Raw genomic sequence first — 15,474 nt, 5'->3', positions numbered from 1 at the left:
AGGGGGAGCAGGAGGGAGGGGCTGCTCGGCCATTGGGAGTCTGCAGTGAGAATGAAAGATGGTGACCTTTACCTGTGTGAGTGGGGCTCTGAAACTTTAAGGAGCCATTAGAGACAGAGGGGATGAGGGAGGCCGAGGAGGCAGATCGTCCTGTTTGGGGGCTGAGAGGGTTAGAAGTAACCGGTGGTTTGGAAGCAGCTGGGTTAGGGAAGTTAGAGCTGTCACCGCTAGAAGAGGGCAGAGCGCCGCTTTTCCCAGAGCTGGGAGAAAGGGCTGGAATCTTAGAAGCAGGTAAGGAGGGGAAAGCAGGCTTACAGTCCCCACCAGCTTTCTTAGCACTTCCATTAGCCTGCAAATAAAGACGGCGGAGACAGTTTGTCAGAAAGTTGGTAACACGATCGATCGTTGCACAGGGTCTGGCAACACAGCCCTTCTGAGAATAATTAAATAAAAGGCATCCAACCCAACCAAACCAGTTCGAGGCCTGAGCTAAGTCTCATTGTGCTGTACTGGACCTGGGAGAAAACCCCAAAGTGTATACAGAGCAGAGGATGCACAAAGGAAGAAAGGAGACCATGTCTGGGGTCTGGGGCTGGGTCAGCCATGCGTCAGGGTTATTAAGGGGTGAGGGTGGGACGTGGAGTGTTAATGTGCCTCAAATGCAGTGCAATCAACATAGACGTTAGTGGGGGCGACTTTCGGGACAGTTCAACGACAGGTTTGTCTGACTCGGTTTCTCAGGGCGTTCCGAGGAACCACTACATTCACCAAAGAAAAGCCAACCAGTGTGGCAGCTGTGTTAATGGCTAAACTTGGGACTCACAAAGTAAACGATGTTTTATTGCAGGCATGCAAAAGCGTGGAGAAAAGTTCAACAAACAAAGGTTTTTAGTCTTTCTTCATGCCCCAGATCCAGGAAGTCTACAAAACCATAGCTTACAAAGAAAACACAATGATTGGTATAAACTAAGTCAGCGACTTGCTTCACCACTGTAAGCGTGTCCATCCAAAACTGGTTTTAAGGTAAAACTACCTGGCGATACTGGCGGGGATCCTGCAGTTTGGTCTGCTTGCCGGGCTTGTCCAGGCTTCCGGGTCTACTCTTGGAGCTCATGGGGACTGGCATCCTGCTGGTCTGTGGGGTCCCCGCCGGGGCCTGTGGGGAAGAGCAGCGAGAGGGGGAAGACAAGGGAAGCACGTGAGCGGATTATCGCCGAGGCCGGCCCACGGTGTGCCGAGAAGCTCAATGTGAGAAGCCACAGCCCTACATGCAGAACAGATCTGGGAGGCGGACATCAGAAGACACCACTGGGTTAATTCCAAGAATCAAACAGAATAAACTGCTCCACTACTGATCAAACGGATTTTAATGTGAGTATCAGAGCAATCATTTTAACGGCAAATGGATGACCCCGCATCCTTGCGCTTACCCAACACCAATCAGCAACAGAGGTAAAACCAGAGTCAATTAGCTGTTAGACACCCAGTTGTTGTTGTTTTGAAGGGGGGGGAGAAAGTGTGAGAGAAAAGTATCAAGGCGAACAGACAAAATAAATAAATAAAACATAATAAATGAGCCACCTGAAAGGAAGCAAGTCAATCACAAGACACCTTTTGCTAGTGGTGATTATGGCAGATTTAGGAAAGCAGCTGGGTCTTTTCATTTTCCATCAGACCAAGATACCTTACGTGAAGCTGAAGGTATTGATGAGGGGGGCTCTAGGGCAGTGGGAGCTTCTTCCAGAACTAGCAAGGCTCGGGGAGAGGCCTCCCGGGCTGTGTGGGACGAGCTTGCAACAGAATCTCTGTTGGGAGAACATGAGGTATCAACGAGGGCTTTTGGACTCATTTCGCTGATGGTGTTTTCCAGCTGTTTGATGGTCTGCTCCAGGCTGTCCAGTGTTCTGTAGGTGTTATTTCTAATCTCATCAGTTCTGGAAATGGAAGATGTGTTCTCCAGACAGGGCCGCCCCTGTCTCCTGAGCCTGTTTTGGGGGGTGTCTTCGGGTGGGGAAGACTGAGTGATCTCGAATCGCTTGGCTTCTTTGTGCTGCTTCAAAGCGCCGTCCTCTTCCTCCTCTTCGTAGACCACCACCTGCAAGGTCTTCTTCCCCGTCTTGGTTCCTGTGCGAATTGCCTGAGTGAGAGCGGCGAGTTGCTTTTTAGGGAATTTGAACTTGAACTTTTTCTTGGGGCTTTCCAACTGGTCATATGCCGCATCACACTTGCTTTCTGAACTTGGAGAATCTGCTCGGCCGCTCGTGGGCAGCTCAGCCTTATTCATTCCCTGTCCTCCCGACACTCCGGTGTCTCCTGAGAGGGAGTGTGGCTGCAATCGGCTCTCAGCCTGCAGTCCTGAGCTGGGGCCTGACACAACCTTCTGGAACTTTGGGGAAGTGTTATTCTGGACCACAGTGTCTCCATTTTCCTCCTCTTCCTCCTCTTCTATCTTTTCCTCTGTCATCATTCTCTCTAATTCCTCATCGCACTCCTCAAATATGGTTGAAAGTCTCTTATATGCAGATCGGATGTCCATGGGTTCGTCAAAAATGATGATGACTGGCTTCTTGTCTAGGCACACGACTGGCTCTTCATTTTCAGTCCCTTCTTGTTGGGAAGTCATCTCTTTTTTGGCATCAATATTCACAGTCTGTACATCTTCTCCCTTCTTGCTCACTATCTCGCGGACCTCCCCGCTGGAGAGAACCTGGACCGCAGTTCTGGTAATCATGAAGGCGATGTTGTCTGTGGGTGCACTTTCCTCAGTGGGAGAACTTGGGGTTGATTCTCTGTCCTCATTAGGCCTCCCATTATTAGCATGCCAAGGCCCCTTGGGTCTTAGCACAACTTGGCCAAACTCTGTTGCAGGAACCTCTTGATCTTGAGTTTTGACATCACAAATACTCAATTCAGTTGACCTAGTGGGAGAGAGTAGGTGACATCTATCTGCATTTTCTTGATCTCGTTGACTCATCTCTTTTGTCTTTTCATAATTCATCTTCTGGTTCTCAGGGTCAGATGGAGGGCCCTGCAGTCCTGAGATTTTAGGCCCTTTGCTTATTTCATCTTCTAACAAATTGGTGCCAGGGAAACTGGAATTGACCTTAGACACATTTTTCTGGGAATAATTTCTACTGTCTCTAAGTAAACTCTTATTGGGTATGGAATTTTCCTTCATTAAGATGTCAGTTTTATATTCTGATGTTCTTGAGGCATCAAGAATATCTGATGTTCTTGCTGTGAGTTTTATATTCTGATGTTCTTGAGAAATACTATTCTCCACTCCTCTTTCCCACCTGGGACGGTCACTGTGTGTAGGAGCCCCTGAGGTGGCCTGCGAGGGAGAGTGGAGGAGGGAAATGACATGCGTTAACCAGAAATGGATCTGCAAAGGAGGCTAATTAATCTGCACGGTATCGGCTGGAACACGGATGGGGAACTCACCTTTCGGGATTCCATTTGGGGGCCATTTTCATATTCAACATCAGATTTCCGTACGTCTTCGTGGAAAAATTCCAAATTCTGGTAGGATAGTGTAGGACATGTTACTCCACAAAACCACACCCCCTCCCACAGTGGACTATAACTAAATTGTTCCTTTAATTACATTTCCAAAACATGCGGGCCAACCACATTTGTTACACACTGGTCCAAAGCCTATAGCTCTGTTTACCTTGGGCTGTTTTGTTCGCCAACTTCCAAAAATGCCCTGTGTTTGCATAAGATGAAAATCTCAATTAGCAAAATATCTCAAGAAATTCAAATCTGGTGGGGGAGCAATGAAGAGAATAAAGAGACTGATTCTGTAGGAAACGTCCTCTTTTCAACATCTGACAGTGAGCTTGGCAGAAGCGGAAACCAGCATGGGGTGGCCTTGCAGAAAGCACACTATGTCAGCAGGCAGAGTCAACGTCTTCTGCCTGCCACTTCATCGTGTCACTTTACGCAAGCTCCTCCACTCCTCTGGGCCTCAGTGTTCTTGCTTATAAACTGAGGCACTAGACCAGCAGATTGTTGCTGTCCCTTCCAGCTAGTTATTTCAGTCCTATCAGTTTTGTTTATGGAAAGTGTCCTCCAAGGACATCTGCACTGGTAGGGTGTAGGACTTTGAGATTTAAAAAAACAACATTCTTTTTCAAATGACAGATTGAAATATACTCGCAGTTTGTACTTGCACTTGCCAAGGAAAGTGTCAAAATAGCCTTCAAAGTAATCACACCAAGATGATCAAATCCAAATTCAGTGTGATAATGCTGCTAAAATATCATCTAAACATTTACAAAACAGATATCTGAAGCTAGGATTGAGACTGGCACATCATGATTAAGATTTTATTCTGTATACAGTCTGATGCAGAGCAAAGAGACACCCCGAGGCTCTCACCGAGGTTCCGAACAGAAGAGCCCAGCACGGAGGACCCGGGATGCAGAGGGCTCCCCCGGGAAAGCGCGCCCTTCCCCGCATGGGTGTACCAGTAGCCCGGGCCCTGTCACAACGCTCACACTAACCATGCCCTGTCATTTCCAGGGCACTGCTGTCCTTTCTTCTCATTGCAGAAGCCCAAGAGGAAGAGGTGAGTTTAGTAGGATGGGACATAATCCCAACGAGGTTGTTTGGTTACAGCGTAACAAAGCACAGTAACCCAGGCCCCCGCCAAAGTCAACCCAGAGCAGTCCTACCACCCTGGTTAAAAATGGAAAGAATGTTCATACAGGTTAAGGGATAATACACAAACAACAGACTCCCTATAAGTCACATGGAAAGATCGCACAAGGTACGAGGTGCACTAGACAGCCAACACAACCAGTTTAACTTCCCCTCACCCCCAGGAGGCCCCCAAAACAAGTGCAATGAATGACTCAGCTGCTGTAGTCGAATGACATAATATCTTTTGTGGGATTTTACATTTAGATGATTAAACAACGAATACAACAAGTAAAAGGTTTTAAGAAAAAGAAATGAGGCTTGGGCCCAAGGTTTCAGTTCCATCTATGGAGCTAGCACGTTAGGACCTGCGGAAGAATTTATCCTTGAATCAGGGAAGGAACAGCCATGTGATCTAAAGAAGACACCTGCACAGCTGATGTTCTGCTGGCCCAGGTGCTGGGGGTAGACCTGCTCTCTGTTCTGATTGGTCAGGACCCCAGTCATACCCATCATGAAATATTTGGAATGCCACCACGTGAGACATGCATTGTAAGAGCGATCGAGTAGCAGGAATACTCCAAGGGAAGGCCACTAACATAAAGCTGCCAAGCTGAGGTTTCACATGGCCTACCATTTTTGTCACTGGGCTAGAAAAAAGAATGGGTGTATCAAAGCAAGTGCATTCACTTTATGCAGAGTGGCATGGTCACAACTGTCATAGATAATCTCACAATGATTTCTTAGATAGTCAAGACTGAATAATTAAGCCTCATTAATATCTACTTATGGGCTCTGAGATTTGGATTGTTCAGACAACTGGTGAAGCAGGCTCAATACACATACAGGCAATAAACCAGAATTAGAGACAGAATTATAGGACTACTGCATAAAAGTCAAGAACTAGGCTAATGCTTTCTGATGGCAGAAGAAATATTTTCAGAGGTATAGGAAAGGAGATGAGTAGCCCAGGAAGAGGTTAATGACAACAATTGGGGACAAGTCTGAAACCCACAATGTATATAATACTCAAATACAAGTCTGATACTGATATTATGGAGCAGATCAACCTACTCAGTACAATTATCTAGAATAAGCACCTGTGATTAAACCCAGTGTTGGGCACTCAACACAGACCTGCTTATTATTAGCCGATGGACCCCTGATTGAGATAACAGAGATGATTGGGATATGGGTTTGTAATTGCTGGACAAAACATCTCATTCAAATTTCAAGGCAATTAGCAAAATTCTACAATGAGACAATAATCTTCTCCAGTGGGATCTTCAAGAAGTTCCCAGTTTCCAGTGTTTTAGACAAAAATAGTCCCATTGGCCCAAATATGCCCTATAACTCAAATGCGCTAGGGCCTTCCATGGCCTGGTCTTAATAAGGCCACATAAGGGGATTCCAGAGACTGGAAAAACAATATATTTCCAATATGATTGCCATGGATTCAATCCAAATTAGTAGACGGTTTTCTTCATGAGAAAAATTTATCAACAATAATCTCATAACCTCCCGTGATGTACCGGGAGATCACATGTCACCTGGTTACTGGCTTTCTGTGGCAGACTCATTGTACACAGGGCTCTCTGCTGGCTGTGAGCCAGGGAGGAGCAGGCAGGGGGCTGCAGTCACCAGGTTGCATCTCTTGAAGGGCTGTATTAGAATAACTTCCGATTTCATGACCCTTTAGCTCCTCACTGAGCTTACGTGCACATGGACTGCGGTGCCCACTTGGACTCACAATGCGCTAGCCGAGGTGTTTGACTTCATTTAAGGGCAACTAGAACCTCTGAATTCTGAAATATACATTCTGGTGAGACATGTTAGGACTTGAGTTGATCATAATAAACGTTCTATACCAGCGGTTCTCAACCTGTGGGTCGCGACCCCTTTGGGGGTCGAACGACCCTTTCACAGGGGTCGCCTAAGACCATCGGAAAACACATATATAATTACATATTGTTTTTGGGATTAATCACTGTGCTTTAATTATGTTCAATTTGTAACAATGAAAATACATCCTGCATATCAGATATTTACATTACGATTCATAACAGTAGCAAAATTACAGTTATGAAGTAGCAACGAAAATGATTTTATGGTTGGGGGTCACCACAACATGAGGAACTGTATTAAAGGGTCGAGGCATTAGGAAGGTTGAGAACCACTGTTCTAGCCTGACATTTAGACAGTGGCTTCATTCAAATAAGATGGCTCTCTTGCCAAAAAATCATAAAAGTTCCAGGTCTAGCTTAATGTTGAGGTTCAAACACTCAGGCTCACATCCTCTCCCTAAAGTACTGACTGAGGTCACGAGAATGAACTTTGTTCCAGAGCCTGGACATCTCTTTCGAAGCCATTTGAACGCCACAAAGCGTATTAGCACTCAAACTATACTGAACTTCTTATCCTGCAAGGTCTACTTTGAGAATTTGTAATATAAGAGAATTCTGCTGGGCATCTTTACACATGTGTGCAGATACATGTGTGTGTTTCCATGAGCATCCACCTGTGGACGCCTCAGGTGTGCAGCTCCGCCCCGAGCTTCCTTCCTGGAATCTACGGCTTTCACCGATTTTTAATATCGATGCTTTGGTTCAGGAGATAGGTGAAAAATGAGAAAAAGTGCTACAAACTTGGTTGGTGTTTCTTTCTTTTTTTGTCTGTAAAAGTCATTCTAGACAATCTTGAAAGATGTATATTCTTTAGTTTGTGAAGATAATGCCTCAATTCTGCACATACTGTTGAACGCTGTGCACAGAAACAGTGCATCTGCTCAGAAAACCTCAGCCAGTTATCTCTGAATTAAATGCAAAGCGGTGTTTCAGTTCATTGTCTTTTTAAAGGCGAGAGGAAAGGAGAGGGCACAGAAGGACAAGCGCAGGAGCGGTTAGTGTCAGCAAGGAAAGAAGGGCGTTCCGCCCGCGTGGCAGAGTGTGATTGCCACGTTACCTTCTTCTCCTTGGGTGAGACTGTGGCCCCCGGCCTAGTGTCTTTAGCGTGACTGTCAGCCCGGGACTGCTCAGCATGACTGTTTGAATTTACATCCATAAAGGAACACTTCTGGAATGCCTACGGAATTAAAATACTGAGGTTAACAGGATTCTGTGTAGCGAGGAGGAAGGAGGAGACAGGCAGGCAGGGAATCAAGCTAGAGTGTGGAGACCACAGCCCTGTCCTGCACACAGGTCACACCAGGGCCAGATGGAAGGCAGCACCTTGAAAACCTGCTCCCCTTCTGGCCTCAGGCCCACAGAGCTGGTGAGAGGGCGGAGCCTAGGGCCAAGGCCTCCTAATTTCTGGGCCACAGCAAGGTAAAAGGACACAGCCCTTGCAGAGAACACCCTTTCTTCCTGTCCAGGGTGAACTTGGTTTGTGTTTAGTAGGGCTTCTTGTTTTCAAAAATACTGAATATGTAAATGAATTAAAAAAATACAAAACACCCAAGAAGCCATCTTTTCTTTCTTTTTTCTTGATTATTTTTTTTACCAGACTCAATTTATTTATTGAAGCTATAGAAAAAGGGCACACGATATTAAAAACCCTTAAGCCTTAAAATAAAGGTAATGCTTGCCAATTCATTGTCTGAAATAGTAACAGGGACTCCGTGCTCCGAGGTGTTCTGAGGCTCACTGAGAAAGTGGTGCTGTTCAGCACCATGGCATTCTGAGTGGCCTCGGAACTGCCTGAGGCCTAGACTTGTTTCTGAAAACTGTCCTGGTTTTTGGAGCCACACCAGCTCCTGTGAGCACGGAGCCAGGAGAGGAAGCACAGGCTATGTCTGCAGGGCAGCGGGGAGCGGCAGGGTGATGGTGAGAGCAGGAGACACAGTAACCCAAGAACCCAAGTTTTTTGAAATCAGAGGTTTTCAACATATCACCTGGTTTATAAAAATACTATTACCCAGGGCTCACCCAGAGAAAATTAAATCTGAATCTCTGGGTTGTAGGACTTTAAAAAAATTTTTCCTATGTAATTCTAACGGACAGCCAGGATTAAAAACTACTTATTTAAATGAATCATCTCAAATAATTCTTTTATATTTCCTTAATGTCAAGTACTGTCATCTGGAAATAACGGCAGGCAGAAAGAATAACCCATGCCCTCCCCGAGAGAACGTCTCATCGCTGGTCCAAGTAAGAACGGAGCTGATGCCCAGGACTCTCCCCAGCCGGCTTCCCACTCTCTGCGGACTCCCTGCTCCCGCCGCTCCGGCCCCCTCCTTGTTGGCTCGGAGTTGCCCAGGGCTCCGATCATGAAGGCTACTTGCCATCGCTGTTGGGCTGTGAGGCCCTGGACTTCGGAGCCTGTGGTTTCTGACGGTGCCTGTTGACAGGAGCATGAAAGTTGCTCCACAGTTATGCTCCTTGTCCTGCCGTGGGGTTGAGGGCTGTCCAACCAGAGCCACTGGCCAACTCTCTGAGCAGCGGGTTGGGTCCCTACCCCAGCAGGATGGCTGGGTTTGGTTAAGTTAGGGTTAGAGCACATACTCACCACTAGCACCTAACCACCAACAATAAAACAAGAGGCCAGATACACCGCTTTTGTAAAGCTTCCAGTTAAAGAAAGCAAGGAAGATACTCAGTCTTCGATGGAGGGAAATATTCTCAATGATGGGCTCTAAGTGGCTAGAACAAATATATTAATTTTCTTAGGAGGCTAGTGCGGGATTATTCACAAGACTAACACTCTCCACTTCTTGGCTTATTAGTAATTGTTCACCGTGTACAGATTTACAGTGACCTAGTGCTCTGTCACCATTTGAATCAAACCAGGCCATGACCCATTCAAACCCTAATTTGGGGCCAGATGCTACAATGAATGGCCCCAGGATCTGCCTTCACATCTTAGGACATGCACCAATCCCAGCGACAAGTAGGCTTGACATGCCAGAGTCAACAGCCTGAGGGTCCTCATTGGATAACTGGGTGATGGATGCCTCCCTGCTCCTAGCTGTTTCATGAGTTGCTAACTTTATAGATCTGTGATTCCTATGAATGAAATTCTCTAGCCATTCTAAAAACCTGTGCGTAATCTGATGGGTGGAGGGGATGTCCCAGTCCAGTCTGTGAGTTTCAGTGAGGCTCGAAAGGCTCGTTCATGTGACCATCAACCAGCAGCCCTGTGTTCCCTATAAAATCCAAGCAGCTCCTCTTTAGCAGGCATTCCCACGGAAAGCAGAGTAGGACAGCAGCAGTGGAAATGACATGGTTTGAAAGCTCTCCCTATTCCAAATGCAAGATGCAGATCCATGGTTGTGGGCCTGCACAACCATGGGTACACTGGTGAAAAGTAACATGTTTTGGAGCCCCAAGAAAGTTGTGATCTTACCATCTAAAGGACAAAATAATCCTATAATAAGCATGGGTCAAAATGAAATACTCTATGAACAGACTTTAGTCTAAGCATTATGCATATGTCTTCAGTTAATCAAGTTCTTAGAATGAATACAGGGCAGATTCACTTCCACAATTTGAATGTGGGATCAGTTTTGGGTATAGCCCATGCACCCCATCTTTAATCCTAAGAGGAGACTGTGGTAATTAGTTACAAATAAAAATCTAAAAATAAATATCAATTTCTTAAATAGGCAAGGAAAATGATAAATAAGACTATTTGGCTTTTGAGACTATTTGAAAAGATGAAACTGACATTGAATGGGAACCTTGTATGGAGTGAAGGAGGCCACATGACTCAAGTTCAGTCATTCTAAATATCAAGGCCAAGTTACAGGACCGCGCCTGAAGTAGGGGTTCAGCAGTTCTTATCAAGAGAAACCATGGCCAGTGTTTCTGATTTCCTTTTAAATTATTTTTTAAGGGAAACAGAGACTATCAACACTGAAAGGAAGAAAAGTAAATTTTAACAGCCAGAGCTAGGAAAGCTTGCAATTGATTTTTTGTGTAAACGTCCTGAGTTGTTCCATGGAATGGTCATTCCTTATACACATCCTAAAGGTGTGCTGAGAGCCCGGTGAAGGCCAAAGCCAGCCTTCTCCAGCCAAGCAGTCTGTGAGAGATGTAGGCGGAGTTCCTGATGGGAAGAGCAAGGAGCCACGGTCAGTCACTGCATCCACATACCTGGAGTTCTGCCATGATTTTGTCTCCTTCTTCTTCCTCCTCCTCGTCCTTTGAGGAGCAGGTAGTGACCGGAGGTGGGGATGGAGTCCACGCTGAAGCAGGCTCCTCTGCTGGGCACTTTGTGGCTCTAGCCTGCAGGCTTGGTCCGGCATCTTCACCGCTTGCCTATGGAAGGTTCAAGGCACAGATGTTGGCTGAAAACCCCCAGGTCTGGCAAAAAGAGGGAGCGACCACAGAGGACCTCGTGTTCCCTCACTGCCTACTAAACTGACCTCCTAGCTCTTCAAATTGAGTTGAAGGGCTATTCTGTCCACTTGCATTTAGTTTAGGTTTTTGTTCATGTGAGCTACCATTTTGGTGAATGGATTGAAGAATTATAATAAAATTGTAACTCCTCACCGTTCAGTGCCTGTAAGAAAGGTCCTCCCATACTATCTTCCCTTGAAACTTGAATTTTACATTGAACATAAAAGATAAAACATGCCATGTGCCGTGCAAGCTAAAGCTCATTAAGCATCTCTGTGTATGGACGCCCTCAACCGTGTTAGCTCATCCCAGTTATCTTTGTAAGGTGGTCTTTCTTTTGCTTCCCTCTGCTCCCCTTATTTTCAATCTCACGATGACCTGCTGGGGAAGTAGCTTATGATTTGCATTTCACATCATCGCAGCTAAAAGCCAAGTAAGGATAAAACTAGTGTTGCTGCATCTAGTCCATAACACTGGCTGACGTTTTTCCATCTGTGGTACTTCCTGCCCATCTAGTTTTATTTGATTCTCTGCTTCTCTTCTCTGCCTCAGTGCTTTCTATGTTCTAAATGGGAGCAGACATGACCTTGTCTAAGGGAATCGTATGAACCCAGAGACCAGTATGCCAGGCCTTGACCCATCTGACCTTAGTGGTGTTCTCCTTCCTGCTGGTGTAGACCACGTCGCCAGTCCTGGTGGTGGTGAGCCCAGATCCTGGCAGGTAGCTCCGTCTCGGGGGCGGGGGAGGAGGGGGTGGGGACTTGCCCCCCAACCTGTCCAAGTCCTGCTCGGAGCTTGGCGAGTCTTCTGTAAGACAGTGTGCCACTGAAAAATCATCTCTTTTCAAGATAACGCCCAAAAGTCCAGTGTATTCCTATAGCCTTGATACATTCTCATGAAAAATTTTCTCTATTTTCTCCATCGTGCAAAAATTAATGGTAAAAACCCTGCAGCCCAACTGACTTGAAATCCTGGAAAGACCTTTCACAAGCTAATTAACCCCTCTGCCTTGGATTTCTCGTCTGTTAAATGAGTATTATAACAAGCGCCTCTCCACTGGGGTGCCCTGAGGATTAAATGACTTACTATGCATAAAGCACAGTGCTTACTGGCCGATGATAAATGTTATGCAACTATTAGCTGTCATTATTAAACAAAAAATCTACTTGGAGAGATGAGCAATCAGAAGGCAAATGCAGAGCCCTGCATGGTCTCCAAAGCCCCCAACCCCCAGGTGAAAAACAGCCTTCGGAGGAGCCACTGGGCAGGGGTGTGTTAGAGTAGAATATGGCCAAGGAAGGGGCAGAGGGAAACTGGGAAGCACATGGGAACAGAGAACAAAATCACGGGGAAAGTGGGGGCTTTGGTCCTGGTTATGGGCTTGGAAAAGGCTCTCTGCTAAAGAACAGAGACAGCAAATGCAGGAGAGAGAGAATTGTTAGTATTGACATCACTCAGCCTTCCCCAGGAAAACGCTCAGGAAAACAGCCTCATTGCAAAGCCCGTCCCCAACCTTCCCCACTTCAGCCCTTTAAAACACTGCCCAGCAGCTCTCTAAAGCGGTAGAAGCAGAAATTCAGGGTCTGCACTTAGAGCTGGGCTTTTCCCAACTCTCTCTAGGGCAGTGATGGCGAACCTATGACACGTGTGTCAGAGGTGACACGCAAACTCATTTTTTTGGTTGATTTTTCTTTGTTAAATGGCATTATATAAATGTATAAAATAAATATCAAAAATATAAATCTTTGTTTTACTAGGGTTGCAAATATCAAAAAATTTCTATATGTGACATGGCACCAGAATTAAGTTAGGGATTTTCAAAATGCTGACATGCCGAGCTCAAAAGGTTCACCATCAGTGCTCTAGGGACTTGAGTGCTTGTCTTTTCTGAGCAGAGAGACAGAGTTCTTTAGAATGCTTGACACGTTCCCATTTATAGTGGTGACAGACTTGCCCGGCTGGTGGCTCAGTGGTTGAGCATCGACCTATGAACCAGGAGGTTAGGGTTCGATTCCTCGGCAGGGCACATGCCCAGGTTGTGGGCTCAATCGCCAGTGTGGGGTGGGCAGGAGGCAGACAATCAATGATTCTCTCTCACCATTGATGTTTCTCTCTCTCTCCCTCTCCCTTCCTCTCTGAAATCAATAAAAATATATTAAAAAAAAATAAAGTTGTGACAGACTCGGGAAATCATGAGGGTGACATGCCAGTGATTATTCATGGTGGACAGTTCCTGTCTCATGCACGAGGGTGCTGGGTTATAGGGCCCCACAGCATCGGGGCTGTGCTGGTTCCTATGCCAGCAGCCTGGCCTTGGGATGGTCACCTCCAGGTTGGGTTCCTCTCGCAAGCATGTCAAACTCACAGCCACCGGGCCACATGCCTCAGCATAGGCTGGCCGACCCAGCTCTCTCCTCTCAGGTGTGATGACAGACTCCCTCTTTGAGCAACTTATTCAAGCTCCTCTCGGCCCTCTTCTCACTAGCCCTGACCTTGATCTGCTGAGCCGAGCTTTAGCAAAGAATCCAGTTAGCAAGAATCCCCCATTCCTGATACCTGACAAGTTCTTCGCTCCCCACCCTGATATTTAGGTCCTTGGCCTGCCTTTCGCAGGAATCCCGCCTGCTGCACTCAGAGCTGAGTCAGTCTCTCTCCTCTTGGCAATAGTCTTGAATAAAGTCTTCCTTGATGCTTTTTAACATCTGCCTTTGTGAATACTTTTGCTTTACCACTGACTGAGGCCACCATTCCCCAAATTTTCCATTAATATTTTTGGGAGCTATCCATCCTGCCCCATTATATATGTAGGCAGACAATTCACCCAAAAGGAAATACAAATGATTTTTTAAAACCCTTAGCTTAGAATTTTACCCCATTAGTAGACAAAAATAAAAGCAATAACATCCCTGACAAATAAAAAGAGAATAACAGAAATCAAAGTCTACAGAGAATGGGTGATGCCCTCACCCACTCCTCGTGGCCTGGGCATTAGTGGACTCTTTTTGACAAGAAACCAGGCCATGTGTTAAAAAGAAAACAACAACAGTAAGAACACTTTAACTGAGCGAAGATACTTTGGGGAGTCATTAAAAATATAATTTATGCAAACTTTTTTTAAATCTGAAAGAATAAAAATCCCAAATGAGGTTAACAAAATGTATTGTTACTATTTTTATTGTACAAGCAGGAGAAGGAACAATTATAATTTACTTATCATTCTAAATATATAACATTTTTCTTTTTTTCACTTTATTTTTATTGTTGGCACTATTACGGATGTCCCCAATATCCCCCCCCTTTGCCCACCTCCACCCAACCCGTCCCTCTTTCCTCTGGCCATCACCACACTGTTGTCTGTGTCTATGGGTTATGCATACATGTTCTCCGGCTAATTTCTTCACCTTCTGTCATCCAATTCCTACTCCACACTCCTCTCTACCATCTCATTCGAAATTTATAATTTATTTGTAATTCTAAAACATCAAAGGAGACTCTATGACAAAAATTAATAATAGGGAGAGCTGAATTAGGAAAGAGAGAGATGCAATGAGGAAGATCATGTTATCCATTAGAAATTCTCCATGGGAACTTTGGGAGAGACGCCGTGGTGGTGAGAGCAGACCTGCCCCTCCCCGGGCCCTTTCCTCTCTGGTCTGCGTGCCTGACCCTCCAGGGGCCTAGCCAGGCCTCTCACAACTGGCAGGTAGGGAAAGAGATGAAAAAACGCCTCTTAATACAGACTGAGGGGGAGACTTTCAGTGAGTGGAGTTTTAGAGCAGCTTTGAGGAATGAAAACCTGGAGCGTTACAGTGGTTAAACTGTGGTTATACATTTCCTTGACAAGCCAAGATGGAGATTCCATTTCAAATTAATTTTAGTTGCTGGACAAGGTCTCATTCATTTAGTGTGACACATTGGGCCACAAGTAAACAATGATGTCACATAATTTTTTTTTTAATCCTCATCCTAACTCAAGGATTTTTATTGATTTTTTTTAGAGAGAGAAGGGAGAGAGAAACATTGATGTGAGAGAGAAATATCAATTGGTTGCCTTCTGTAAGTGTCCTAACCAGGGAATCAAACCCTCAATCTTTTGGTGTATGGGATGGCCTTCCAACCAACTGAGCCACCTAGCCAGGGTAAATGTCATATAATTTTAATATCAGAATAAAGCACAAGGCTTGTAATAGCTTAGAGACTTAGTAGGCTGAGTTTTTTAAAAGTTATTTTATATTATTACTGATATATTGAGGCTTAACTTCCATAGTTCAGGTGGTTAAATTTACAATTTAATAATTTCGATTTAAAAAATACAATTTCATCTTACAAGCAATTATCCCCCTGGGAGCTCATAAAAGCTGGCCTTTTCTTTCCGCAGCATATGAAAAACTCCTGCTTTGGATGCAGGCCTCATACTCGCCCAGCTGGTGCTGGGAAGTGTCATGAATTCACAGGAAATGCAGAAGCTGGGAAATCTAAACGTTCCCTTATTGGG

The 15,474-nt window shown here is 45.4% G+C and overlaps 1 protein-coding gene across 1 annotated transcript in view; it reads right to left on the bottom strand.

Annotated features, from left to right (window-relative positions):
- KIAA1217 (KIAA1217 ortholog) overlaps positions 1 to 15,474 on the bottom strand; it is a 315,079-nt gene that overhangs the window by 1,670 nt on the left and 297,935 nt on the right. The window contains 7 exon segments of the mRNA XM_059660828.1: positions 1 to 349; positions 1,034 to 1,156; positions 1,685 to 3,334; positions 3,445 to 3,522; positions 7,606 to 7,725; positions 10,734 to 10,898; positions 11,626 to 11,786. Of these exon segments, the coding sequence (XP_059516811.1) occupies positions 1 to 349; positions 1,034 to 1,156; positions 1,685 to 3,334; positions 3,445 to 3,522; positions 7,606 to 7,725; positions 10,734 to 10,898; positions 11,626 to 11,786 (2,646 nt within the window).

The sequence above is a fragment of the Myotis daubentonii genome, chromosome 1, assembly GCF_963259705.1.
Source record: "Myotis daubentonii chromosome 1, mMyoDau2.1, whole genome shotgun sequence".
In the NCBI taxonomy this organism is placed as follows: domain Eukaryota; kingdom Metazoa; phylum Chordata; class Mammalia; order Chiroptera; family Vespertilionidae; genus Myotis; species Myotis daubentonii.
The sequence above is the reverse complement of the archived record's forward strand: the minus strand, read 5'-3'. Positions and strand labels throughout refer to the sequence as shown.